Raw genomic sequence first — 25,799 nt, 5'->3', positions numbered from 1 at the left:
TATCCCCTGTGACCTCGTGGTCATGAGTTAAAAAAAAACAAAAAACTATGAGCGTTGAGAGCGCCATCGTGTGGTTAAAGTTGTTTATATCACCCAACGAAAATGTCCCAAAAACGTGAACGCTGACCTAATGGTGGAGGAAGGCCTGAGCGATATTAAAAAATATCGTCAGAACTGAAGCAGATGTTAACCACTAGTTTCCTTGCTACTTTCCATGTAATTCAAATGTTCTATTGAAAAAATGAATTGAGTGTAATTTTATAATGCTTGAATTATTTTTGACGAATATTTTGTCTCCCTTTGTTCATCATCTCCTCTGAAGTATTAAATAATCTCCGCTTACAAATTCAAAGCCACTAACCGACGATAAAGCTCTTTAGTGTTTGCTTACGCAGAGAATTGAAGTATTATCCATTACGAGAGGTTGTCAGTACACATGCCTCTGTTAGTGTAGTTTTTATGGGACTTATTTTGTTGAAAATGAGGTTGTTCTGTCAACATGACTGGAGGAATATGTGTTACGACCTTCTTCTCTGTCCAAATCAGGTAATATTTGCCTGTGTGATGTGGGATGTTGTGTGCTTTCGTTTGACTCATTTAAAACCTGCAAATGCTATTTTCCTGACTTAAGTGAATTGGGCTTCATATTCCATTTCAGGCAAAGGAGAACTGAATAACTGTTTATCCAACGTGAAACACTGAACGTTAATTAAATGCAGCTCATTTTTTCAAAATATTTAATAAAAGATTCCTTATATGATAACTGCAGCAGATGCTAATTATAGAACAGAACATGTAAATTGTAAAATATAGAATTTGTTAAGTTTAATGTAATCTCAACATTTACAGCTCGCATCCAGTAAGGGGCGATGTTGTATAAAATATGCATAGATGTAAGAAACTGCTTTCAATGCTGATTTATTACGATAGGACAGATTTGATTTCTGAATTCGTTTTTTTCGTCCCCCATTAATCTCTAATATTTGTGGAAGAAGATACACATGTATGAGAATCAATTGCATTCAGTGCTTATTTAGATTTCTTTGTTTGAATTTGAAGTCGGTCTCGAGTAGTGAAAGCAAACTCATCGTCTACATTACGACAGAGCAGCACTAATAAACGCTGTATTTACGTATACTAATAAACGCTGTATTTACGTATTTGACTGTTATAAAGATAATGCAGAAGTGAATAGGTACGCCATACTGAGAGCGGCCCCTTACACATGTATTCCCGTTTACATTAGACGAGCAAAATCTAGTCGCTTGACTTTAAAGTTCACTTTGCTCTTTGACCAAACTTGTAACCCAAAACAGCCCATAAAAATAATATATCCCCCGCCCGTTATTGAAATGAACTGTCATTCATTTTTTCAAACCTGGGTATGCGTCATGGCCACCAGGGGGAAGTATAAATCAGACATGAGCTAAAAAGCCGATTCCATAAAATGCAGTATTGCACAGGTAGTGCTGCCGATTTTCATTGGATGTTCAATAAAGTATAGTTTTGGTCTTAAAGCAATCAGGTGATCAGACAAAACACATTTTTAAGTGATAAAAAAATTATAGTATAAGACATTTCAGAATAGCATAATCATTAAACAAAACCGAAATGAACTAGATGATTAGATGGTCCAAATTGTCACACTATATGGTTGTTTTGAATACACAACTTAAAAGTGCTTTGTTTTATGTTTTAAAGTCCTTTGTTTTATGTTTGAGTTTAAACCGGTAGAGTAATTGTTCGAACTTTCAGTGCTAGGACAACCTTTCGGCCTGCTAACTTTAGCTTCACAGCTTGCATGGTTGCACTAAGCCTTTTTTGGGGGCTTGTGGTGTGCCAAAGTAGATTTACCTTCAATAACCATTTAATAAAGCTCTATCCATTAGACTCGGAGACTGCCGGCCGCATTAATCCTGATTACGGGATGCGCGGCAGAGGAAAAGGGTCTATGTGTCAAGTATGCCATCGAGTGATTTATATCCCCGGTTGGGATGTGTGTCTTGTCAGTCGGCACTGAGCGGCGTGAGGGGAGAAGAAGCGCTCAGTGATGCTCACCTTTCGCCACGCGTGACTACAGTTTGTGCCGTCTCGCTTCCGCAGTGGCTCTCGAGAGCTGATGTTGGCCTTGACCTCCCTGGACCCTTTCCAGCATCTTCAACATGGACCCCAAGGGTCCCAGTGGCACCTTCAAGAGGACCTCCCTCAAACGCAGCACGTCTGGCTCGCAGAAGGTAGGAAACTCTTAATAAATGGCTTACAAGTCAAATCACGAATAAAATCCTTTTTTTAATTTATATTTTAGCATGCGGTCCGATAAAAGACATGGTGGTGTTCACTTTGACATGATATTTGACGTTTAAGAAATGCTCTTGTTGCATCACGTCCCGCATGGAGCGTATTCAAAGTGCACGGTTCGTGGTAACCAATCACAATTCAGGACTGCCGATCATACGCAGCGTGTTGTGGCACTCACATGTTGTGCGCGGCAACCGCTGCAAACATACTGTTAAGCGAAGCCGAGCAGGTTTCAAGTAAGAGCTGCTCGTTGCTTTTTAATCCTTCGTAATGGTCCAGTATGGCGAGCGGGGCAGATTAAAGTCCTGTGATATGTTTCTATAAAGTCTGCTTTCATGTGATTAACACTCCCTATTAATACGTCCTTGAAAGCAAGCAATGCAGTTTGTAATTTTGTGTATAACATCACGCGTCTAATCTGGGTTCAGACTGAGGGTATGTTCCCAAATTATAGCACAAGCATCAAGTATGGGAAATTATCAAGACTTTATTTTATTTCTTTTTTTGTTAAACACAGATTTTGCTGTCCTGATTGAATTTCACAAAGAGTAGGCCTGTAAAATGCATCTTTTACTTATATTATTTATATTTTTATTAATTTCAAGGAATTTTTGCTACACATATGAACAATTATACATTTTAGAATGGCTTTGAATGAATGAATGAACGTCTTTTTTGTATATATTTAGTATTTAAATTAAAAATGAATATTTAAACTATTATTTTTACTATTACCATTACTTTTACTATTACCAATATTATTACTTCATCATGTGTTCTCTGTTTTGTCTTTATTCTGCACAACATCCTTTTACAAGCGTGGTGTTTTTTCTTTTTTTAAGTGCTATGAAAATGAACTTGAGTTTGATAAGAACATTTTTTTTAATCAATACTTTAGACATGATTTTGTATGTCTTATCTGAGTCATTTATTGGGTAAAACAATTCTTGACGCCATTCAAGAAATTTAGCTTTGACCTATGTGTACATTTACAATCTTTCTGAGCAGAATGGGAATGAATATTTATTATTTAGGTATGTTGTAAAATATAACAGAATTGGCAATTTGGAGGGGGGGGGGGTTACTAAAGTATCTAGTACAATTAAAGACATTCTTTCACCCTTTCTAATGCCATCTCATAATTTGGCAAGGATATGAATAATTAATTTTGTTTTCATACATTCAAGGAATATGAGCCACATTACATACTAGATGATGCAACGTTTAGTGTCATCAACATATAACCTTGAAGACAATCTACTTAAAGTAGCGAAAGTGAAGAGTTTATATCCATAAAAAAATAATAACATTAATCTTTAATGTGATGAGGATACACGGTGTATTTTAAAGACACATTCAACATGTTTGCATCCATAACATCAGAAATTTGTGGGTGCTAGTTCATTCATTCTTCTCATGAATTCAATACATTGCATCTTCCAGTCTCTCACAAATTTTTCTTAGTTGCTACTGTGAAAAATGACACGCCCATACCTTTTGATTAATCTAGTCATTTATGATCTTTTGTTTGAAAATAATATGATCAATTTGTGCCTTATATTCTCACCAGAAACACATGAGTGGGGTGCAAAAAAGTTCAGCTCAGATAGGCGTAAATGTTTCATTAATTCTCAAAACTGTGCATCCTTTGAATTATTTTGAAAACAATCATTCTTATTGAAGGAAGTGATCCCGACTTGACAAACATGGTCTTTTTCATAAGATCACGTGTGAGTCAGCGCACAAGTGGGCCCTGCTGATCTTGTTGCCCTTTCACCAAGGAACACAAGCTTTCAGGCTCAGCTGTTGCAAAACAAATGTACTAAGATCATCGATTGCCTCAAGTTGGGGCTGTAAATTCTTTGAAATCAGTCGAATTTCCCGTTCCATATTGTGCTTTAAGAATGCACCGATTTTAAAGGCTCCACAATTGCCCATTGTATTGATGATCATGTGACCGTGTCAGGCCCAAGTCAGCAGAGTCGATGCCTCGAGGCCAGAGGTCAGCCTTAGGGCTAATAACTGTTGGCAGCTGCTAAATTGTTAATTTTATTTTTAGTTTAAAAAAATGTACCTGAACTAAACTAATTGAACTGCTGAACTGAACTAATTTTAAAAACAGCCACATAAAATACAACACTGGGCAAAACAAGCATCTTTTTCCTGTTTTGATTCATTCTAAATAAAGATTTAAAATGTGTTTTTCACAGTGTTGATTGTTCAAAAATACTTAAGTCATGAAATGTATTATTGACAAGATAATATCTTTTTACTCAGGCCTGACCAATTAATTGTCTGGCTAATTAAATCAGTTGATTATGGCCCATCAAACATCGGCCAAAAATAATCGATCAAATGACCTGCATTTGCAGCTTACTTTTTACCTTTTACCATTATGTATTCTAATCATTTTCTGTTGTTGTTTATGAGCAGTTGTATTTTACAAATACTAAATTCATACCATAACCCTGGATTATGTATCATGAATTTTTTGTGGCCCTATCATTCAAAATATAGCAAATTCGAATTTGAACAAGCAATGATTAGATGAGCAACCAGCGAAAAAAAAAAAAGATAAATATGACACTGTTTCAACTCCCTGTACTACTCAAACAAACACATAACACCCATAAAAAAAATACATCCATAATTGGGCCACGCAATGCATTCTGGGAATCGAAAAAGACAGTTACTCAAATTAAATGGGAAGTGACTAATTCTATTCATGATATTTTTTTCAAATAAACTTGCCAATAAATCTGTAATCTTTTTTTCTTCCCAAAGTAGGCATCCTAAACACATCAATACTATTTAAGAAAGTTTTGACAGCCATTCTTACTTTGAAAATAGGCTATCGTCGAGTTCATTGATTCTAAATTGGTACAAAATAAAGAGGCTTAGTTTTTGCTGATAATTGTATCAAATTTTTCACAGTGGCCTGTCTCGGTGTCAAAAAGGGAATAGCTGCTTTAAAACTTGTCTTATGACTGCGTCCACTGGCGAGGCTAATCAGTGACATGTTGCTCTCATGTGACGTCTAACTGGATTTTCAAACCCTGGATGACAATTGAGTGCTTTTACACTGGGCGAAAACAGCTAGTTTCATAGTTAACGCAAATTCGTCTACCACGAGATCCAGGCCGTATCTCGTGGGGCAAATACCACTCCCCCCCAAGTCAAGCGTCAGCCGGTGAAAGGCGTCTTTTTGTTAGGCCCTCATGGGATCCGGCGCGGCTCTGAGATATTCCTTAAACAGTAACGGATTCCACATGGGTTTCCTTAACTTCACGCTGCATCAAACTCCCAACTGCGCCGCCACTGAGCGGCAAAGCAAAGCAATTAGTGGCTTTTATCTTCAAACCTGGTGACATCACATTCCACACTGACCCCCAAATCCTTTATGACCAAATTCAACTTGCACTTATTCTTCTCTCGCTATACTCCTTGGGCACACATGAGGATCTGTCACTTTGATTGAAATTGTTGTCACTGAGCAGAAACTAGCAAACAGCAAAGTCCTTAAAAACAATTATTGAATACTTGCTGTTTTTTGTGACGTGCGTGGAATTTTCACTGCAGTGGAACAAATTGGCTGTGATCTCTTTTCTCGCTAAGCTGCGGGTCAGAAGACCTTGCCCATGTGACCGCAGCACACAAAGGCCAGTATCGCAGAATATCTCAAGTCGCATATGAGGACTGTGTGATTATTGAAAAGGTATTGGTATTTTGCATTTTAAAATTGAAATATAAAAAAAGCCTTATATATATATATATATATATATATATATATATATATATATATATATATATATATATATATATATATATATATATTTATATATATATGAAATCGTTGATTGGCAACAATTACACCAAAATCACCCAGTTTTACAAAATTGGTCTCAAAAATATATATTTAATGCTAGACAAAATGTGCCGTACTTCATCTATCTATGCCAGCGACAAAGGTATAACTGACCCATTATATAACTGTCTATTAGACTTTATGCCAATCGGACCTGCTTCACAATCCTACAGTGGATGAAAATTCCATATTTGCCATTTTACACAAGATCGCGATTGGCTATATGTCATAAGCGATAACAATCAGGCAATCAATTATGCCATTGATCAGTATGCAAATGTATATGTTGTATAAATCTTTTGAGGGCCAGCATTGCATCCTTTATATGCACTTAGTGTGACTGGATTTGTAGAAATGTTTGAATTAGCATCAGTTCCTAATTTACGTGGACTTCACATGAATTTATATGGAAATTACAGTAAGTTGTTGCATCCATCATTTATGTCTCAAGTTTGGTAAATGTTGGGAAACATGGCCCTACAGTGGATGATAAATTTTACAGCTTCCTTGTATAGATATGCAAAAAATATTCCATACTTTGCCAGGTTATCTTGTTCACCGCCAGCCCAGTTATAACGGCTCATTTATGCCTATAGCCGTCAATGGCAGCGAATGAGTTAAGAATACTTTTAGTGTAACTATCACTTCCAAAGTGTTTAAAACAACTAGTGAAATTTAAATCCCTCCACAATGATCCATTATCTTGTTCTGTTTCCTAACTGCCGCATGTTTGGAATGAATGTTGTTTATTGTGCCCAGGCTTGCCTTAATTCTCCTTAATTTTCCCCGTGTGACTCGATGTGATCCGCTAGTATATCCAAATCTTCAAGGTTTTTCGTTAAAGCGCTCGGAGGCAGCTCTAGCGAAGCAGCTGCGTGGAGTTTTCCCTTCCATGCCAAATGAGTTTAAGTACGCTGAAACAACTGCGTCACACTGGCCAAAACTCTCTGAAAATGTATTTTGTTTGCCTCCTTTATAATTAAAAGCGTCCCCCAGAGCTCAACCAAAAAACGTGTCACGCTAGGGATATTTGAATTTGCCTTTTTGAGCGCCCCCCCCCCTCCTTCACTGCTTCTCAAGTGTTCAACCATAAAAGGAGTGCTGGTGCAACCATTTCATGTTGGGAAGGTTGAAAAAAAAAATCTGCCACTGTGCCTGGTAGGTTCCAGTTGAGCTAATGCCTTCCTCATCTGCTTATCTAAGCAAGCGCCACAAAGCCCTTGATAACTTGAAATCAAAGCCCTTGATAACTTAAAATAGGCCTAATTGCCATCCCTATTCACACGCTTTTATGCTGTCATTTGACATCATTGCGCACATACAAACAATAAGCTCCAGAACTGCCAATTCTGACTGACGTTTTGATAGTTGGGCGACTGCTTGGCGTTATCATTTTTCCACTGTGGAAGTAGAGATTAACTGCAATTAGTATTGACTGACCTTGCCCTCAGCTGGAGAGCAGTCATGTCTTAACAAGGCGCCCCCCCCAAAAGAATGCCTGCATCCAATTCTCTCAATTATGCAAATTTGGGTTGAAATCAAAGTAGCTGGAAAGGATGGTAAGGGGGGGGGTAGGCGCTTGTTTTCAAATGAAAAGTCTGCGAGCATCAAGTGGTCACGGCGCGCAAACAAGCGTCTTCTTCCACACTGCTGTGAGGGCAACACCCAAGCAAAGATTTTGAACAAATTGGGAGATTAGGGGCCGCTTATCAAAGCAGATTTATTGTGCCTTGTTCAAGCGGAGGGTGAAAATACCCTGCGGGCGTGGGGAAAGGGGGTCATGGGACTCCCAAAAGGATTACCTTGAACTGGAGTCATGAGACTGGGCCGAACAAAGGGCCCGCTCACATGCTCATCATATTAGCTGGCCCTCATAAAGTGAACAAGTGTCATGTCCTGTGGGATTCAGTTGAGGCTGCAGCAGCACCAGCAGCTCCTGCTCCTGCTCCAGCTCACTTTTCGGCTCCCCAGAGACCGCTCTCAGATCAAAAGATTTTGTGTAAGTAACTATTACAATGCCTTGAAACTGCAACTTCTATCATGTAGATTTGACTTTGTGGTAAAATTAGGAAGTGGTTAGAAAGTTTTTTTTTTTTTTTTAATTGACTCGTACACACTCTTTTAAATGATTATACTTAATTTTAGATTTAAATGTCCAATTGAAGTCATTTGTGTTACTCAATATTAATTTCATTAATTTGATTTTTTTTTTAAATAATTGGTTTGAAAATGTCATACAAAAAATAACCAACAATAATAGTTAATAATATCCAACTAAAAATAGTTGGATTAAAAGCAGCCCAATTATTGGTCAATAAAGGACACACCCAATATTTTGGTCAATGTGACCCAACGTTCTGGGCTTTTTTATACTTTTTTTTAAGATTATCTACAAATTAATCTTTCTTTCATTCTTTTTTAATTTTTATTTTTTTCATTAGACGTGTCTTTTAGTCAGATGCACATGAGCTTAGAAAAGCTTAAATGGAAAGAAAAAAATGAGTGCAGGAAAATTGTGGAAGCTAATGAAGCCGCGAAAACAAAAGTTTCTGTTTTTCCACTGTTTTCACTTAGTGCTGCCAACGCTTTCCTGGAAAGCCCGGCTCCCTTTGCTCTACTTTTAATTAGTCATTCATGCTCAACAATGGCACAGAAAAACTTGCGCTCAACTCAGGTTATTTTCTGCTCCGACTTGGAAGCGCATCAGAGGAGAAGCGTTTTTTTTGGACGCGGTGTGTGGCCGTCTGATGAATCTCGGTGGCTGATTTTGCTGTGACAAAGAGTGACGCAAACGCTTTTGTCTTTTTCTGGCTTTTCTCTTCTCAGGCGCAGCGAGCTTGGATCGAGAGGACGTTTCTGAAAAGAGAATGCATTCATATTTTTCCCACCAAGGACACCACCAGGTAATCTCCGTCTTCTAAATATAGACGGCCGATTTGTAAAATTGGAAATACTGTATATTGTTGTGTGGAAATCTATATTATTTCCTGTTACTTTATTTGGTAACTTTTATTAATTTTATATACATACTTCAATATAGTTAACTTTCTTATTTTTATTTCATATTTGTGAATGTGAAATCATTCAATCCCAATTGTTATTTTCAAGTGTTCGACCAAGGCGTCTTCAGCATGGCTGTTGCTAAATGAAATAATTACCAGTAATCAATTACTTCAGGTAATTAATAACTAATCAATTCCTTTATACATTCCAGTTGGTTTACCTTAGCTACTTTTGTAGGTAATAAGGACAAAAGTAATTACTTTGGTACTTTAGTATCTAAAGGAATCTATTTCTTTACTAGTATTTAATTGCTAGATCACTTTCGTACTTATTACCTAAAATGATTAGTACTTATTACATGAATTAATTCATTTTTTAGTTCATATCACCCTATTACCTGAAGTGATTACTTTATTCTGTAATTACCTAAAATAATCAATTACTTTGGTACTTTTAACATTACAACAGAGTACAAAAAAGTACAAATGATGCCTCCCCCTCATTGAATAAAATGTAAAAAAAATATTGTATTTAAGAATCTGGGATTGAATGTCTGTAAAAATGTCTAGTTGACAAAATGCATTCAAAGGTACTTTTCATTTAAAGGTATTTTAAAGAAATGTTTATCGAATTATTGAAAAAATACTGCCGGAAATGGCTTAGTAAGTTAAGTAGTTAAGTATTCCTAAAAGCACGGGGTGGTTCTCAAGGAACCTTGTCAAAATTGTCAAAAAGCCTGAAAGACGATGTGCATGCAAATTGCCGTCCAACAAACGAAGTCGTGACACGCGTCGTGTTCAGATGTGCGTGCGGTCAGCTGACAACACAGCACGTGGCCATCCCACCCGGCGCCAATTCCCTGGAGGAAGCCCACCAGCTGGTGCAGATCGACACCCCCAAGGACAAGTGGAGCGTGATCAAGCACACCAGGACCTACCCGACGGACTCTTTCGGCGTCATCGAGTTCCAGGGCGGAGGCTTCATCAACAAGGCCATGGTAAGCAGAAGCAGAATATGGCTATCGCGAGAGCCGCGAATCACACGGCGTTCCCCGCTCCCCCCGCTCCAGTACATCCGAGTCTCCTACGACACCAAACCGGACAACTTGCTCCATCTGATGGTGAAGGACTGGCAGTTGGAGCTGCCCACCTTACTCATCTCGGTGCACGGCGGCCTCCAGAACTTTGACCTCCAGCCCAAGCTCAAGCAGGTGTTTGGCAAAGGCCTGATCAAAGCCGCCGTCACCACGGGCGCTTGGATCTTCACGGGCGGAGTCAACACAGGTGAGGACGCCCACTGTCACAGCCTGGGATGATTCACTATTAATAACTATTAGTGACATTAGAAGATTAGCCCTGCACTCAACTGTTATTATATAATGGGGGCGACAGGTTTAAACACTACAATTAAGAGCTTTGTTGAGGGCACAATTCATCATTAATGGCAAGCTGACCTTCCATTTCTATAAAGATGAAAAATCTCTTTTTTTTTATCCTTTATATTACTGTATTTAATTACACATAGTTAACCTATCTGAATTTGACATTGAAAAAATAGAGCAAAAGGGATAGAAGTTTTACTTCGTCCTTACGAACACGTAAATTGTGTCGAGCTGACCCTCCATTTCTATAAAGATATGAACATTTCTATGGTTTAGTACTGTATAACTACACAGTTGACCTACTACCCGAATGCGATGTGCAATAAAATAGAGAAAGGGCTAGAGGTTTTTGTACTTCTTCCTTTTGAACACCTACTGTTTTGACCAGTAATATATACTGATTAGCCTTTCTTTTAATTGTCATTTATATTTTATCAAATCAAAATCAAAAACTAATGTGTATCTGTCCATCTATCTATGGCAGCAATGTATAGTGACAGTCAGAATAATTTAATCCTCTACCAGTAGATTAGAGATGGTGCAAGTGGCCTAGGTGTTCTTATGGATGCGTGTTTCTTTTTTGACGCAACGTGTTTTTGTTAGGTGTGATCCGTCATGTGGGAGATGCCTTAAAAGACCATTCCTCCAAGTCGCGAGGGAAAGTCTGCGCAATCGGAATCGCCCCGTGGGGCATCCTGGAGAACAAAGAGGACCTGATTGGGAAAGATGTGAGCATCCAAAATCGAGAGGATCCTTCAATGAAAAACCAGCTGATGGGGTCTTCTCTCTTCAGGTGACCAGACCCTACCAGACGATGGCCAACCCGCTGAGCAAGCTGGCCGTGCTCAACAACAGCCACTCGCACTTCATCCTGACCGATAACGGCACCTGCGGCAAGTACGGCTCGGAGGTCAAACTACGCCGCCTGCTGGAGAAACACATCTCGCTGCAGAAGATCAACACCCGTAAGTGACACCCAAACGCATCCGGGGCTTCGCTCGTCGTGACGTGTCGGATTCGCGGACGGGGAGCTTCGTCTGTGACCCATGGGCTTCCCTTTGTCATCCTATGCCTGGAGCTCGGATAAGGCAGGGACAGCAAAGGGATGCTCAGCTGTCACCACACACTTCACTCGCTCTCTCGTCGGCCATTTTGTGTGTCCGCAACATCAACATTCCGCTCATTATGTGTCGTATGACAAATAAAAATGAAAGAAAAAAGCGTAGGCTACTTTTGGTGTGTTTTAAAGGTCTGGGCCAGGGTGTCCCACTAGTGTGTCTGATAGTGGAAGGAGGTCCGAACGTCATATCCATCGCGCTGGAGAGTCTGCGAGACGAGCCGCCGATTCCGGTGGTGGTGTGCGACGGAAGCGGTCGCGCCTCTGATATCATTTCTTTTGCGCACAAGTTCTCCGAGGATGGAGGGTGAGTCAAAATGGCTGTCAAAACGTAGCTATTGTTGATCTCGGGTGCAAGTTAACTCATTTGTAAAATGCTAAAACTAATCAAACATTAAATAATTTGGAAAATGCTAAAAGCAGTCCAAAAGTGCGCGTTAATGGTATGCTTAACAATTTTACAATTATTTATTTTTTTCCATATATCTGGCATCAGGCAAAATACTCCAAAAATTTTCAGGCAACCATATTCAACTTTTTTTAACATCGCATTCTCAAAGAGAGCAAACCATATTCAACATTTTTGTATTTTTAATAATGTGTAAATATAACCCACATGTATGCACTGACCAGTTGTATAATGGCGTCGATTTTTGTGCAGCGGTGGGGTGGTCTGCCCATCTTATTGAGCAACAGCAGAATCAAACCTCCACATAAGTTCTACAGCAATTTAAGATGACCTCAACACCTTCTGTATATCTTAAAAAAAAAAAAAAAAACAAGACCAAAAGTATTATTTTAACTTGTAATAGGCCTAAAAAATGTATTGTAGTTGTAGTGCAGGAAAGCCACACAGCTCATGTCAATTTTTTTGTATTTATCCTACAGGCTGCAACTACATAAAAGTAAGGCCACAAATGGCCCCCATACTGTAGTTTGGACACCAAAGTAAGCATGGTATTTCCTATTAAATCAATTAAACAATAGTTTTTTTTTTCAATTGTCTTCTATTTATGCAGCTTTAGAAAGACATCAAACGTGTGACTAGTAAATTTTTTTTTAATACATTTTAATCAAATTAATGAACCTGACAAACATTTAAAGGTTTTGATACATTTAAAAAAAACAAAATAAGCTGACTTTAGCTACTAAACTTCTTAACTTAAATGCTTACTTAGTCTTCAATAACTATAGTAAACACAGAAGCCAGCCACCCAACAACGTGTGCAAATCCTAATTTTGACCATTTAGTTCATTTTCAAATAACTTAAAAAGACAAATGAATCGAGTTAATTTGATTAATTTCCCAGCCTTATCATCAAGGGAAACGGATGGCAAGCTTTTGCGCGCCACATAAGTGAATCGAATCTCCTCGTTCAGGCTTGTCAACGACGACGTGCGAGACCAACTGCTCGTGACCATCCAGAAGACGTTCAACTACAGCAAGAGCCAATCGCAGCAAATCCTGCTCATGGTGATGGAGTGCATGAAGAAGAGGGAACTGGTGAGTAAGGGAATGAACCATTTCAAAGCCATGCGTGCCTCAATAAACATGAATGTCAAGCATTTGGTCTCCATGCTCATTCATCCGCTCATGTGTGTGTTTTCGATTAACATATTGAATCAACATAATCGCCGCCACCTGCTTGTCATTTCTCATCGCCGTCCTCATGGAATAATCCGCATCATCCTGGTGCATCGAAGCCAAAGGTTGTCGAGGGGCGACCCTCGGCGTCACCGCCGCTGTCAAGTTGGCACAAAGTGACCAGAAAGCACTTTAATCCCACAAGTGTTCCTCCAAAGCGTCCGCACGCTCAATCAAAGCGCCATCAAGCGATGTGTTTAGTTTAATCTGAGCACTCCTTACATTTGGATGGAAAAGAAAGATCTGAGCATACGACTTTGTGCTTGCTTTTGCCTCATGAGTCACAGTAAGCATGCACTACACCACACAGATGGAAGATCCATCTCCATAATCCTTAGTCTGGTTTCTCTCAGATCAGAGTGCTATCACGCACGTATTAGACCGCCTAATGCCCTCACACACACAGATAAGCAACTTTTGATCATCACCGCAGCTTTTTTTTTCCCATAATGTTTTATGTAAATGTGAGCCAGCCAACATAAAAATTGAGCTTTTGGTAAAAAATGTCACGACCCACAGGTGAATCTGTCTGGTGTCATGTAATCGCCCTAAATGCATTCCTAGTGAGCAGCTGGCAAAGAAAAAACATCAGTAGCGGGACATGCAGCAGCTTTCACCAAATTTGCATTTGAAAGTCAGTTTGTCACATTTCCCACTTCCATATGGATTTCCAGAACATTGTTGCCATGCCATCTTAATCCCATTAGCTCCAAATGCGCACGACTGACAGCATTTTATGTAATTTGAAGTGACGCCATCGGGTTCTCAAGTAGTCTGTCTCAACGGGCCACTTGCGCTGCAAAGGTCAAGTGCAGGCCATTGAGTGCCTACAATGTCTTGTCGTGTATCGCATGTGCTTGTTAATACGCAGTCAGTTTATTGCAAAATATGTGGACAACATGTCCCAAAGTGATGTGGATGCAATTTTTTTTTTAATTTCAATTCCTCATATTTAGAATTCAGAGCTCAATCACTAGAGCTAAATAACCGTTTATTTATATCGTCACATTTGAACAAAATTTAGCGCACTGCTAAATGATTATTGAGGGCTTGGGGTGTATAGTTCCAATTGGGGCAGTCCAATAGTGGTTCACGGGTTATAACCTCTGATGATATTATTAATCATCTCATGAATCTTATTAGAAACTCATTTGCCACCATTGGCAGCTATAACTGTGAAAGGTACATTTTTACTGGGCTGGCAGTGAATGAGAAATCGGCGCCATTGACAGCTACGAGTATGTAAAAAGTCAACTGGGCTAATGAGTTATAAAATTGAATGTGTCATTTCTTGTATTGCAGTTTAAGTATGACAGTTTCTAGAAATGTATCCCACTTTGCAATGCTAATTCCAGTCATTGTAACAATTCCATTCATTTTAAGGCAATCAAGTAGGTTTGTAATGGTTCACAGAAGTCACGGGTCGGTAGGTACCTCGCTTTTGGGGTCGGTAAGAGTTCATACAATCAGAAAGCTACGAAAAGTAAAATTCAGAATTTTTTATTTAGCAGACATTACTGCAAGTACCATTTGTTCAACATTGTTTCATTTGGGTGCTGTAGAAGTGCAATAGAAGGGGACCAACTTGTTGAAAATGCAAATTTTACAAGGGGTTAGAGAAGACGTAACGGCAACGGGGACCCAAGAAGCGATGTCGAAGACAGTGAAGCAGGGTGTTTTTTTCAGACTTACTGCTCTTGCCAAACCGTAAAAATTTCACAACGGGCTTCAATTCAGTTGCACGCAGTTTTCTACAAAATTCACTGTTTTGAAGCGTGAAATACAGGATAACAATATTACGCTGCGAATGTTATGCATATTTCTGAGATCTCGGTTTTCAAATCTATAGAAAAAAGATCTCAATCTCAGGTTGTCAGCACATTGTTTTTAAGTAACATCAAAGAAAAGCACAAAAGATTAAAATGGAACATTTTAACAAGTGGTCCCATTTACTCGCCCGCACACATTTAAAATATTTTAGTACAACAAGAAAACATTTAAACTATTGTTTAAAGATACTCTTAAGCATGAGTCCATTTTCAAGTTTTCCTAAAGTATCTTCTAATTTGTCAGGAATTGCTTTCAGTGGTAGCGGAACATAACATAAAATTTACAGAGTTTCCAACCTAATCTTTAAAAATATGTCCGGACTTTCCACCGGGACTACACGTTGGGAATGTTTTTTTTTGGGGGGGGAATGTGGCTAGGTTTTCGTGATTTATTAAATACAATAGTCCGGGAAATAGCGATTTTCCACTAATTGTTTTGTAGATCACCCCTTTCGTGTGTGACGGATCTGGCAATAAAAGACTCGCTAGCGGTGTTAGAGTGTTTAGCATTTAGCTTAGCTAAAGAGTGTTTAGCATTTAGCTAAGCTCAGAAGGAGCATCTCTAAGATCGGCGGTTCCACTTCGGTTTACGTTGCCTCATAAGATTTCAAAAGATTCATAACTATTGATGGACATAATGGTTGTGGTATGTTTTCAATCTCCTGTCTTCTGAAATCGCCATGACACCATTTTTCCTTTCGTGTTTTTTCGTTTACTGTCGGGTGGTAACCTGATGAAAGTGCATTACTGTCCCCTGGTTTGTAATACGGGTACTGCATAATTATTTTGTCGTTTAACAGTAGGTGCATAATCATCATCTCATGGCGGCCCACGTTCCTGTCAGTGCCCATCATTTTTTCAAATTGTCTTTGCTTCTTCTTTTCAAATAGATCACTGTTTTTCGAATGGGCTCCGAAGGTCAGCAAGATATCGAAATGGCCATTCTTACAGCATTGTTAAAAGGTATAACTCCCCAAAATTAAATGTATAAAGTCCTGTGACAATGACCTTTGAATTTTGGTTGTGTCACGACAGGCACCAACGCTTCAGCGGCCGACCAACTCAGTTTGGCTCTGGCCTGGAACCGAGTGGACATTGCTCGCAATCACATCTTTGTCTACGGACATAATTTACCCGTGAGCCATGCACGCCACAAATTGAGTCAAGTCATCATCCCACATAGTTTTAAAGTGTTAGCAACAAATGTGGGGGTGTTATTTTATTTATTTATTTATTTTTGCCGCTACTGTAATCCATCTTACAAAAAATTGCTTTTCTACACCAAATTGTGAACTGGATTGCTGGGAGGGTCAAAATATTAGAAACGGATTTGAGTATTGTACTCACCTGTGTTTACTTTTGCCATCAGCCTGCTGGTGCCATCGCCAGCACTGCAACGGCGGTGGCCCCGATCCAGGAGAAGCAGAAAAGTCCCGCCAATGCCCCTCGCAACAAAAACAGGGGCAAGAAGGGAAAGGGCAAAGGAAAAGCAAAACCCGAACCTCCGGAAGAAACCGATCCACGGAAGTTGGAGCTTATTCGTTGGGTAAAACTGGACTTATTAAACAGTCACCCTTTTTACATGACCATTTGACCATTTGCTAACCACGTTAGCGTCAAGTCTTTAGCATAGGCGCATCTTAATGACACCTTGACGCAGACCAGCGTTTTAGAGTCGCTGTGACCGACCAATAGCAGACCAGCATTTTAATCACGTATACAGTGACGCATGTGGTGACGTACGAGCGCGGTGCAACTCGCAGCCATACCCGCGCACACTGACTGCCAAGTTTGAATTTTGTATTTGTTGTTGATGCCGTAAAGTGGAAAAAATGCCGTAAAGAGGGGATGGAAAAAAAAAAACCTTAGTAGTCCACTTTGTAACGTGAAAAAAATGTAAACCAGGGACGCTGTAACCCAGGGCTCTACTGTAAATCATATAAATCCCTTCACACGTCAATGTTTGATGTAAATATGAACAAACCTATACCTTCTCTTGTTTTGGTGTTGTTTTTGTCAGGTGAATTCTCTAGAACAGGCCATGATGGATGCTCTGGTGCTGGACCGAGTGGACTTTGTCAAGCTGCTTCTGGAAAACGGCGTCAATATTCACCACTTCCTCACCATTCCAAGACTGGAGGAGTTGTACAATACGGTAAGGCCTTTACAAAAGTGCATGCACAATGACTGCACTTTTTTCTACGCCAGTCTTTTTAAGTCGTGCAACAAACGGCTTGTTTATGATGGTTGTATTTTGAAATGAACCGGCCAGTGGCTAATTTTGAATTCCTTTCATTTTGTACTAGAAACTTGGGCCCGCAAATACGCTGCATGCTGTAGTTAGGGATGTCAAGAAGGTATTTTTTCCCTTTTGCTGGATGTTTTTAATCCTGTAAAGTTATTTCTGTTGATTATTTTTGTGTGTGTGTTTTGTCATTTTCTCTGCAGGGAAACCTTCCCCCAGATTACCAGATCACATTGATTGACATCGGCTTGGTGCTGGAGTACCTCATGGGTGGAGCTTACAGGAGTAATTACACCAGGAAGGCTTTCCGCAACCTCTACAATACTCTGTATGGACTCAAAAGGGTGCGCGGGAATTAAAAAGCAGCTCATTCAACATTTAGAACAATTTGTCTGCTTGACACTAATGAGCATGTGTTTTCCTGTATCTTCAGCCCAAAGCTCTCAAGCTGCTCGGGATGGAGGTGAGGCGTCCATCTGCAGCCAAACAATTCGGATGATGTATCAAAATGAAAACATCACGGAAAAGTCATTGGCGTTTTATTGTTGGGTAGGATGATGAACCTCGACCGAAAGGCAAGAAAAAGGCCAAAAAGAAAAAGGAGGAGGAGGTTGACATTGACGTGGACGACCCGGAGGTGTGTCGCTTCAAGTATCCCTTCCACGAGTTGATGCTGTGGGCGGTGCTGATGAAACGCCAGAAGATGTCGCTGTTCCTGTGGCAACGTGGAGAAGAGGCCATGGCTAAGGCGTTGGTGGCCTGCAAACTTTTCAAGGCCATGGCACATGAGTGCTCTGAGAGTGAGCTCGTGGACGACATCTCCCAAGACCTGGAGAACAACTCAAAGTTAGTGTACTATATATTCTATACAAGGCTCCCTTTTTTTTTTTTTTTTTTTTTTTGCAGGTTAATTCCAGGGACCTGAGTGACATTTTTTCTAAACAGTAATATGGCATTATTAACAATTATCTTTATTATTAGTTTTCAATGTTTCATGGACCGATGGTCTTTTTTTCTGCCTGAGTTTGAAATGTCTGACTGCATTTGAATGCACCATGCGGCTCACAACCACTTACTGGAGACTTGTCATATTCAAGGCTCAAAAGCATCACATCACTGTTAGCTGTATACAAGTTGGAATTTGCGCTTCATGTAAATAAATGCAGTTGTTAAACCTAGAATCAAGCGGCCACTGATGGTCCCAAATGGTGTTGAAACAACACTTTATTTGTGTTCAGAATTACCGGATTTTGTTAGACTTAATTCGTGACGGAAGGGGAAAAAAGTGCATTCTTGGGAAAGCTCCATATTAAATTGGCATTGCACATTCGCTGTCGGAGGACAGGGAAGATGCAATAACATAGCGGCCAGAAACAGCAACCAACTTCAAAATAAATACACCAAATAATACATGGATATGCAATGGCCTTATTAGATTTTTATTTTTAAGTCTTTCCTTTCATGTCGCTTGACATCCAAATCTCCGGTAGCTTCTGACCTCTGGTGGAGACATATGATGCATTCAAATGCAGTCAGACAAACTCACACATAGAAAGGGCCATTGATGCATTAAACATTAATAACTGAAATAACAACATTAATTATTAATGATTAAATTTTGTTGTTTAGTAAAAACAACTGTTTATGTCCTGGGGATTAAACAGTGAAATAAAAGGTCCACCCATTTAGAAAATTAAATTCTATCATTCATCATTATGTTATCATATAATTAATAACTATTTATCATTAAAAATTAAGTCAATGATTCACAAATCTGTTCTGCAGATAAAAATAATAATTATTGCGAGCCATCTTACAATGACAGCGAGTAGTTGCTTGCTTGCATCTGCGTTTTTTAATGATGGTGTGTTGATAATGATAAAGTAATACAATAATTTGAGAACAGGATCGTGAGGAGCAGTTATGCTAATTGGTGTGTTTTTGCGTTGACCTCCATGTATTATTTGGTGTGAATATTTTAAGGTTGGCTTACGAAGCTCGTTGGTGGCGTGTTTTTTTTATGTTGTTGCGATTTCCTTGGCGTGACAGATTCCATTAAATAAACATAAATATATGAATATGAAACAGGAAAGTATTACCTCAGAATTCTTTTTGATGTCTTCCTTTTACGTAGAGAATTTGGGCAGTTGGCGTACGAGCTGCTGGACCAGTCGTACAAGCATGACGAGCAGGTGGCCATGAAGCTGTTGACCTATGAGCTGGTGAACTGGAGCAATTCCACCTGTCTCAAGTTGGCCGTGGCGGCCAAGCAGCGCGACTTCATCGCTCACACCTGCAGCCAGATGTTGCTGACAGACATGTGGATGGGCTGCCTGCGGATCGGCAAGAACCCGGGCCTCAAGGTCCTCAAGAGCAACAGCTCAATCTAAGAAAGCTTGCAGATAGAATAAACACTAATGTATTTTTTTAAATAAATAGGTCATATTGGGGATCATCTTTCCTCCGCTGATTCTTCTGCTGGATTTCCGCCTCGGGGATGATGCGTCCTACGCTGCGTCCGGAGGCAAAGAAGAGGGAAAAGAGAAAGACGACGACACAAAATCCAGCAAGGTCTAAATTCATTGTCAATTAAATTATGTATTTCTGCATAAAATATGTGTTATAATTAAATTTTGCATATTGATTATCATTTAAAATGAAGTCACCATGTACATACAAACAGACATTTTATTTTTCTTGACCCTTTTTGCATTGTGTAATTCAGGTGTAATAGAGTCTCACAACATTTATTCCATATCTTTGGTGTAAAGTGATTGTCTAAACTATTTTTTAAAAATACATGATTTTATATTCAGGGCTAGCTTAGTAATTGAATGAAAATGTCCGTTTCTTGTTCGTTCTAGGACCCTAACGACGCTACTTCCCGAAAGGGCGATGAAGAGGAAGGCAGTGCCAATGTCAGAAAAATCCCCATTGGGAAAAGATTATTTGAATTTTATGACGCGCCCTTCACCAAATTCTGGTTCAACACAGTAAGTTTTTATCTCATTCATTTGAATTGTTTTTTTTTTTTTTTTGTGGTTACGGAAAGCACCTGCATACACTTCGTGCTTGACTTTTTGGGCCAGGGGATTTGTTCATGTAGTTTAAAAAAGAAATATTTTTTGAATTATTCTTATGTGCACTTCCTCTTACAGATATGTTATCTAGGCTACCTGATGTTATACAACTACATAATCTTGGTGAAGATGGAACGATGGCCCTCCCTACAAGAATGGACCGTCATTGCTTACATCCTCACTCTCGGCAGTGAAAAAGTCAGACAGGTAAACTCGATTGAGTCCTAATATTCCGGTGACATTCTTCTCAACCTCTCAATTTTAAATATTTGATACCCACGAGTGGTCAATGCTCATATTATAACTCTAGCAATATATCATGGAAGATGAATGAGGAATGCCTGCCCTCTACATGTCAAGAATGGAAGTACACCTTGATTTAACCTTGTTCAAGTCTATTCCTTGCATGGTCTTTCTTTCCTTTCCGCGCCTTTCTTAAAAATACCTTGAATGGAGTTAGCCCAGTTTCATTCACCGTGGCTCATTGATGCCATTCCTCGTGAAGATCTTGATGTCAGAGCCCGGCAAGCTGAAGCAGAAGATCAGCGTGTGGCTGGAGGAGTACTGGAATATCACCGACCTGGTGGCCATCTCCACCTTCCTCCTGGGCCTCATGTTGAGGCTGCAACATGAGCCCTACATGGGCTACGGGAGAGTCATCTACTGCATTGACATCATTTTCTGGTACATCCGTGTTCTGGACATCTTTGGAGTCAACAAATACCTGGGGCCTTACGTGATGATGATAGGAAAGATGGTGCGTCCAAAGAACACGTCAAAGTCCCAGCCGTTTTGTTCAATGACATGCGTTTTGCGTTTCCTTCAGATGATCGATATGATGTATTTTGTGGTCATCATGCTGGTGGTGCTCATGAGCTTCGGGGTGGCCCGCCAAGCCATCCTGCACCCCGACGAGGAGCCGACATGGCGCCTGGCTCGCAACATTTTCTATATGCCCTACTGGATGATCTATGGAGAGGTTTTTGCCGACTCGATAGACCGTAAGACTAGAATTCATAGTAAGATTCTGTTTCCTGATTCTGGGCAGATGATCACAAATTCATGTGTATGCTGTGATGCTTTCTTCATTTTAGGGAAAATTAGGGACACCGGGGACCTAGTCAACCTAATTTGACCTTCATAGAAAATATTTATGTAACAATAGAAAGGCTACATTTTCATTACATAGTAATAGGAAAGATAATTGTTGAATACTTTTTTTAAAGGCAGATGTGGGTGTTTTTAATGCAATTGTTGCATTGGAGCGAATTTGATTAAACAGCTGTGACCAGTGTGTTATTAATGTTTTCTTTTGACAACGTATTTTTATGCACATTTACATCAAAACAAACAATCCCAGTCGCGTGTTTTCCAGATTTAAGTTTTGTGTCTACTAGTAATGGGCATAACAAACAATGACTGCGTTAAGGAATCTTGACTTTTTGTGTGGGGATGATTATTGTTTTATTAGCAAACTGTTGGTAAAGTCAGCAGCAAAGTCCATGGGTAATTTCAAATGTCAAGTTGCAGTCTAAGTATAGTGTACAAGTTTCAATTTTGGAATTGAACCACTAAAAGAAATAAAGTTCCCTATTCTTATTTGTTGAGATGCACCTGCTTCTTTCTTTTTACATACATAGGACTACATAAGATAAGTGTCATTTCACAAACATGATCATCTGCCTCAAGTTATTTGTATTAATGCCTCTTCTGTCAGGGTGAAGACTGACATTCATGAAATTCCATTTAAGACATGTGTTTCTTCTTAAAAAAAAAAAAAAAATTGAGAGCAGTTTGCTCTTAACCTGCACACTCGCTTGATCATGACAGAAGGATGATGTGAAAATTGCTCTTGGTTTGATTTAATACCTTTTCTTGTGTTTATGTGTGCTCTTCCATAAGTCTATGCAATGGAAATCAACCGTAAGTAGTCCAAACAACAAAATCAAATCAACCTTAATAAGCATGTCTGTAATAACAGTGCTGTTTCTTTCTTGCAGCTCCGTGCGGCGAACATTTGTACGACGAGGACGGGAAAAAGTTGCCTCCGTGCATCCCTGGAGCTTGGCTCACACCTGCTATTATGGCATGCTATCTTCTAGTGGCCAATATTCTCCTGGTCAACCTGCTCATCGCTGTCTTCAAGTAAATACAAACATCTTGCCTAGCTCTCAAATGACCAATTCGGTGATCTACCTACTGCCAATGAATATGTATAAATGTACAATATTGTATTTAAATCAAACTGTTACCTATAAAGAATCTACCTATACTAATATATGTAAATATTATTTTACAGTATGATGATCTTTAACTCAAAAGGATCTACCTACACGAATACATAGATACAATCTTTTGTGTTTTAATCAAATAATCAATACAAAATAATCGATCTACACTAATATATACATACAGTACATATACAGTATATTGCATTTTAATCAAATGATCAGCTCAAAATCATGTGCAAAAATGTACAGTTTACTACATTTTAAGATCAATTCAAAAGGATCTACCTACCCTAATATATGTGTATAAATGTTAGTGTATTTTCACTCTGTATTATCATCCAAAAAGTGGTCCTCATGCTCATGGATGTGCATTCCGCAGCAACACCTTTTTCGAAGTCAAGTCCATCTCCAACCAGGTGTGGAAGTTTCAGCGCTATCAGCTGATCATGACGTTCCACGACCGGCCCATCCTGCCCCCGCCTCTTATCATCTTCAGCCACCTCTACATCCTCTTTAGCCGGCTCTTTCGACGCTGCGCTAGGAAGAGGCAAGATGGGGAACTGGATGAGAAAGACCGTGGCCTCAGTCAGTAAATACTTGTATCTGGTCACTGACATGTTTCATAAAATTCTTTCAAACTGGATATATGGCGCAAGTTGCTAGACGCTTTACTTTTTCCTTTTTGTCCACCAAAGAGCTAAGACTGAATCCGGAGGAGCTGAAAAATCTGTATGAGTTTGAAGAACAGTGTGTGGAGGAATACTTTCGGGAAAAGGTCGATGAGCAGCAGTCCTCAAGCGATGAACGCATCAAGGTTACCTCAGAAAGGTGAGACCTCCTTTTGCTAGTACATTTAGTTTAACATACATACAAAAAGCAGTATTATTTTTCATCATGTATTAATGCACACCATTAATGATGAATGTGTCAAATTTTTAAACGTATTTTTCTCAAAACAAGGGGTTTCAACATTCAAATTGCTGTAATTTCATCCATTTTTGAGCTACATCCATGAAATGTACATCAAAGGCAATTAAGTTCATTTTGATTAAACTATTAGTTTTCCCTTTTTAGGGATGGAACTTATCTAGACTATATATGAAAAAAAAAAAAAAAAAAAAATATATATATATATATATATATATATATATATATATATATATATATATATATATATATATATACTGTTGCATTCTACTATGTTGCTAAGTCAATTTGAATCTGAGTCTTTATTCAGCCCTAGTTTGCTCATGCAGTTATCGTAATAATAATCCTTCTGGTGCTCCTCAAAGAGTCGAGAACATGTTCATGCGCCTGGAGGAGGTCAACGAGAGGGAGAACACCATGAAGGCCTCCCTGCAAACGGTGGATCTTCGCCTGGCCCAGCTGGAGGAGATCCACGGCCGAATGGCGCAGGCTTTGGAAAAGCTGGCGGGGGTGGACAAACTGGAGCTGACCAGGACTCATTCCCGCAATTCCTCGGTGTGCGACCCCTCCTCTCTGGTTCGCCAGGGCAGCATCAACAGCGCCGACGGTTATAGCCTCTACCGCTTCCACATGGATATGGAGGAGTTTGCCACCAAGCAGAAGGATGCGGAGGAGCCGGCAAAAAGTAGTCTGGAAAGGCAGAAAAGTCAAGCCTCCAGCACGTGCGCTCAGTCCTTAGAAGTAGGCGGCCTTAGTAGAAGCAGGCCCAGCTCCTGCGTGGACATCCTCATATCACCGTGCGAGCCCAAGCAGGCGTCGGCGGGATCGAGCAGCGACACCTTAACCGGCAAGGAGACCCTCGGAAGCTCGCAGCTGCTTGACCGCATCTCGGATAAGAACAGACTGAAACCGTCCTCCCCGCCCAAACGCACCAAATCGCTGAGACACTATCCGGCCGAAGAACCGGCCGCTTCTCCCCTGACAAAGAGGAGAAGCATGAGCACCATCATCATCAGCCCGCCCGACGAACCCGAGGAGCCCCCCAGAAAAGCCCAACTGCCCCCCGTGACTTTGACCTCCCCAAAAAGGACCAAATCCTTGCGCCACGTCCCAGTCGAGAGCCCGAGCCAAACGTCGCCCGTTACGAAACGGAGGACGATGAGCGGCATCGTTTACAGCCCGGCCGAGGCGCTCGATGACGAGCTTCACGCCCAAGACTACACGTCGTTCGTGGAGCAGGCAGCCAAAACTCCCAATCGGTGGCCCGCCGACCTGGAGTACACTCTGCACCCCAGCCCGGTCGGTCACATGCCCAAAGTGTCCACGGTCAGAAGGACCATCCAGCAGTTTCAGACCTCAACCGCCACGGCGGAGCGCGACCAACCCGACGGGATCCACCAAATTCCGAACGAAAACCAAGGAACTCCGCAAGAGCTCACAGAGGAGCAGATAAGGACGAAAGTCAAGAGAAACATGTCCGACGGCGCTCAGTATCTGACCGTCGCCGAGGATAGGTTCCTGCCGTCGCACAGATCTCAGAGTTGGAACGCTAAGGATCGCAAAGCAAGATGCCCGGCGCTCAACAAAAGAGCGGCCAGCAGCGAGCGGGACCTTGTGGACGCGTGCCGTGGAGCGCCGCACAAGATGGCCGACGACACCGCCCAAAAGAAATGACATCCATAAAGGTTTGCTCGGAAACCGCCATGCTGGACAACGGTCCCGCTTGACTCTGATGGTCTCGGGTTGCAAAAGGCCCAAAGGGGATTACAATTACATGCAAAAATCTGAAGTAGGAAAAGGAAAGTTGCAATGTTGGGAAAGTATTTTTTTTAATGTCATGAAAAAAGATGTCCTAATTTTTTGAAGAGGGAAAAAAAAAACGGTTGCAAGGCCGTTATTAAAGATTGCAAGAGTAATGGGGAAATATTAAGGGAAAACTTATATCGGGGAAATATTAAGGGAAAACTTACATTGTGAAAATAAACTGCTATTATTACCAAAAATCAAAATGTTTAGAGACAAGGTCTAAAATATTCAAATTAAGAGACATTCAGTTATAAAATATGCTAATAGGAATCAACATTTTAGCAAATATTTTATAATGCTATGAATATAGATGCAGTCTAACAAAAATGTGAAAGAATATTCTCTTGAAAGGCAATATATATATATATATAT

The 25,799-nt window shown here is 40.0% G+C and overlaps 1 protein-coding gene and 1 long non-coding RNA gene across 6 annotated transcripts in view; one reads left to right on the top strand and one right to left on the bottom strand.

Moving 5' to 3' along the window:
* LOC148422501 (uncharacterized) overlaps positions 1–2,606 on the bottom strand; it is a 6,137-nt gene extending 3,531 nt beyond the window's left edge. Inside the window, exons 1-2 of the long non-coding RNA XR_015865838.1 lie at positions 2,477–2,606; positions 2,059–2,220 (exon numbers count right to left, since the gene is read on the bottom strand). This is a non-coding gene — a long non-coding RNA (uncharacterized LOC148422501). The remainder of the gene's footprint in view (positions 1–2,058; positions 2,221–2,476) is intronic.
* Positions 363–25,799, top strand: trpm1b (transient receptor potential cation channel, subfamily M, member 1b). Of its 5 annotated transcripts, none has more exons than XM_088416540.1 (28): positions 363–546; positions 2,104–2,234; positions 8,990–9,066; positions 9,968–10,163; positions 10,236–10,449; positions 11,151–11,275; positions 11,341–11,512; positions 11,797–11,971; positions 13,045–13,168; positions 16,029–16,101; positions 16,174–16,274; positions 16,508–16,684; positions 17,159–17,293; positions 17,445–17,495; positions 17,587–17,727; positions 17,817–17,846; positions 17,937–18,229; positions 19,518–19,746; positions 19,823–19,954; positions 20,248–20,376; positions 20,542–20,670; positions 20,969–21,220; positions 21,290–21,464; positions 22,366–22,386; positions 22,464–22,608; positions 23,074–23,279; positions 23,390–23,522; positions 23,987–25,799. In XM_088416540.1, exons 2-28 carry the CDS (start codon positions 2,163–2,165, stop codon positions 25,293–25,295), a joined length of 5,016 nt encoding a protein of 1,671 aa, XP_088272666.1. In that variant the 5' UTR covers positions 363–546; positions 2,104–2,162; the 3' UTR covers positions 25,296–25,799. The 5 variants fall into 5 exon arrangements, with proteins under 5 accessions (XP_088272666.1, XP_088272665.1, XP_088272663.1 ...); XM_088416539.1 differs by having other exon boundaries at positions 21,290–21,482; XM_088416537.1 differs by lacking the exons at positions 363–546; positions 2,104–2,234 and adding an exon at positions 6,465–8,162 and having other exon boundaries at positions 21,290–21,482.

This window comes from Hippichthys cyanospilos, chromosome 6 (genome assembly GCF_059441005.1).
Source record: "Hippichthys cyanospilos isolate Australia breed blue-spotted pipefish chromosome 6, RoL_Hcya_1.0, whole genome shotgun sequence".
Lineage (NCBI taxonomy): Eukaryota > Metazoa > Chordata > Actinopteri > Syngnathiformes > Syngnathidae > Hippichthys > Hippichthys cyanospilos.
Note: the sequence above shows the minus strand (reverse complement) of the source record. Positions and strands in the feature narration are given on the sequence as shown.

Excerpts from the sequence above, each read along its gene's own strand:
- trpm1b (XM_088416537.1), top strand. The coding sequence starts at position 8,055 with ATGTCCTGTGGGATTCAGTTGAGGCTGCAGCAGCACCAGCAGCTCCTG. Across the intron at positions 16,102-16,173 it reads TCTTACAGCATTGTTAAAAG|GCACCAACGCTTCAGCGGCC; the intron begins GTATAACTCCCC and ends GTGTCACGACAG. Across the intron at positions 21,483-22,365 it reads CCGTAAGACTAGAATTCATA|TCTATGCAATGGAAATCAAC; the intron begins GTAAGATTCTGT and ends CTCTTCCATAAG.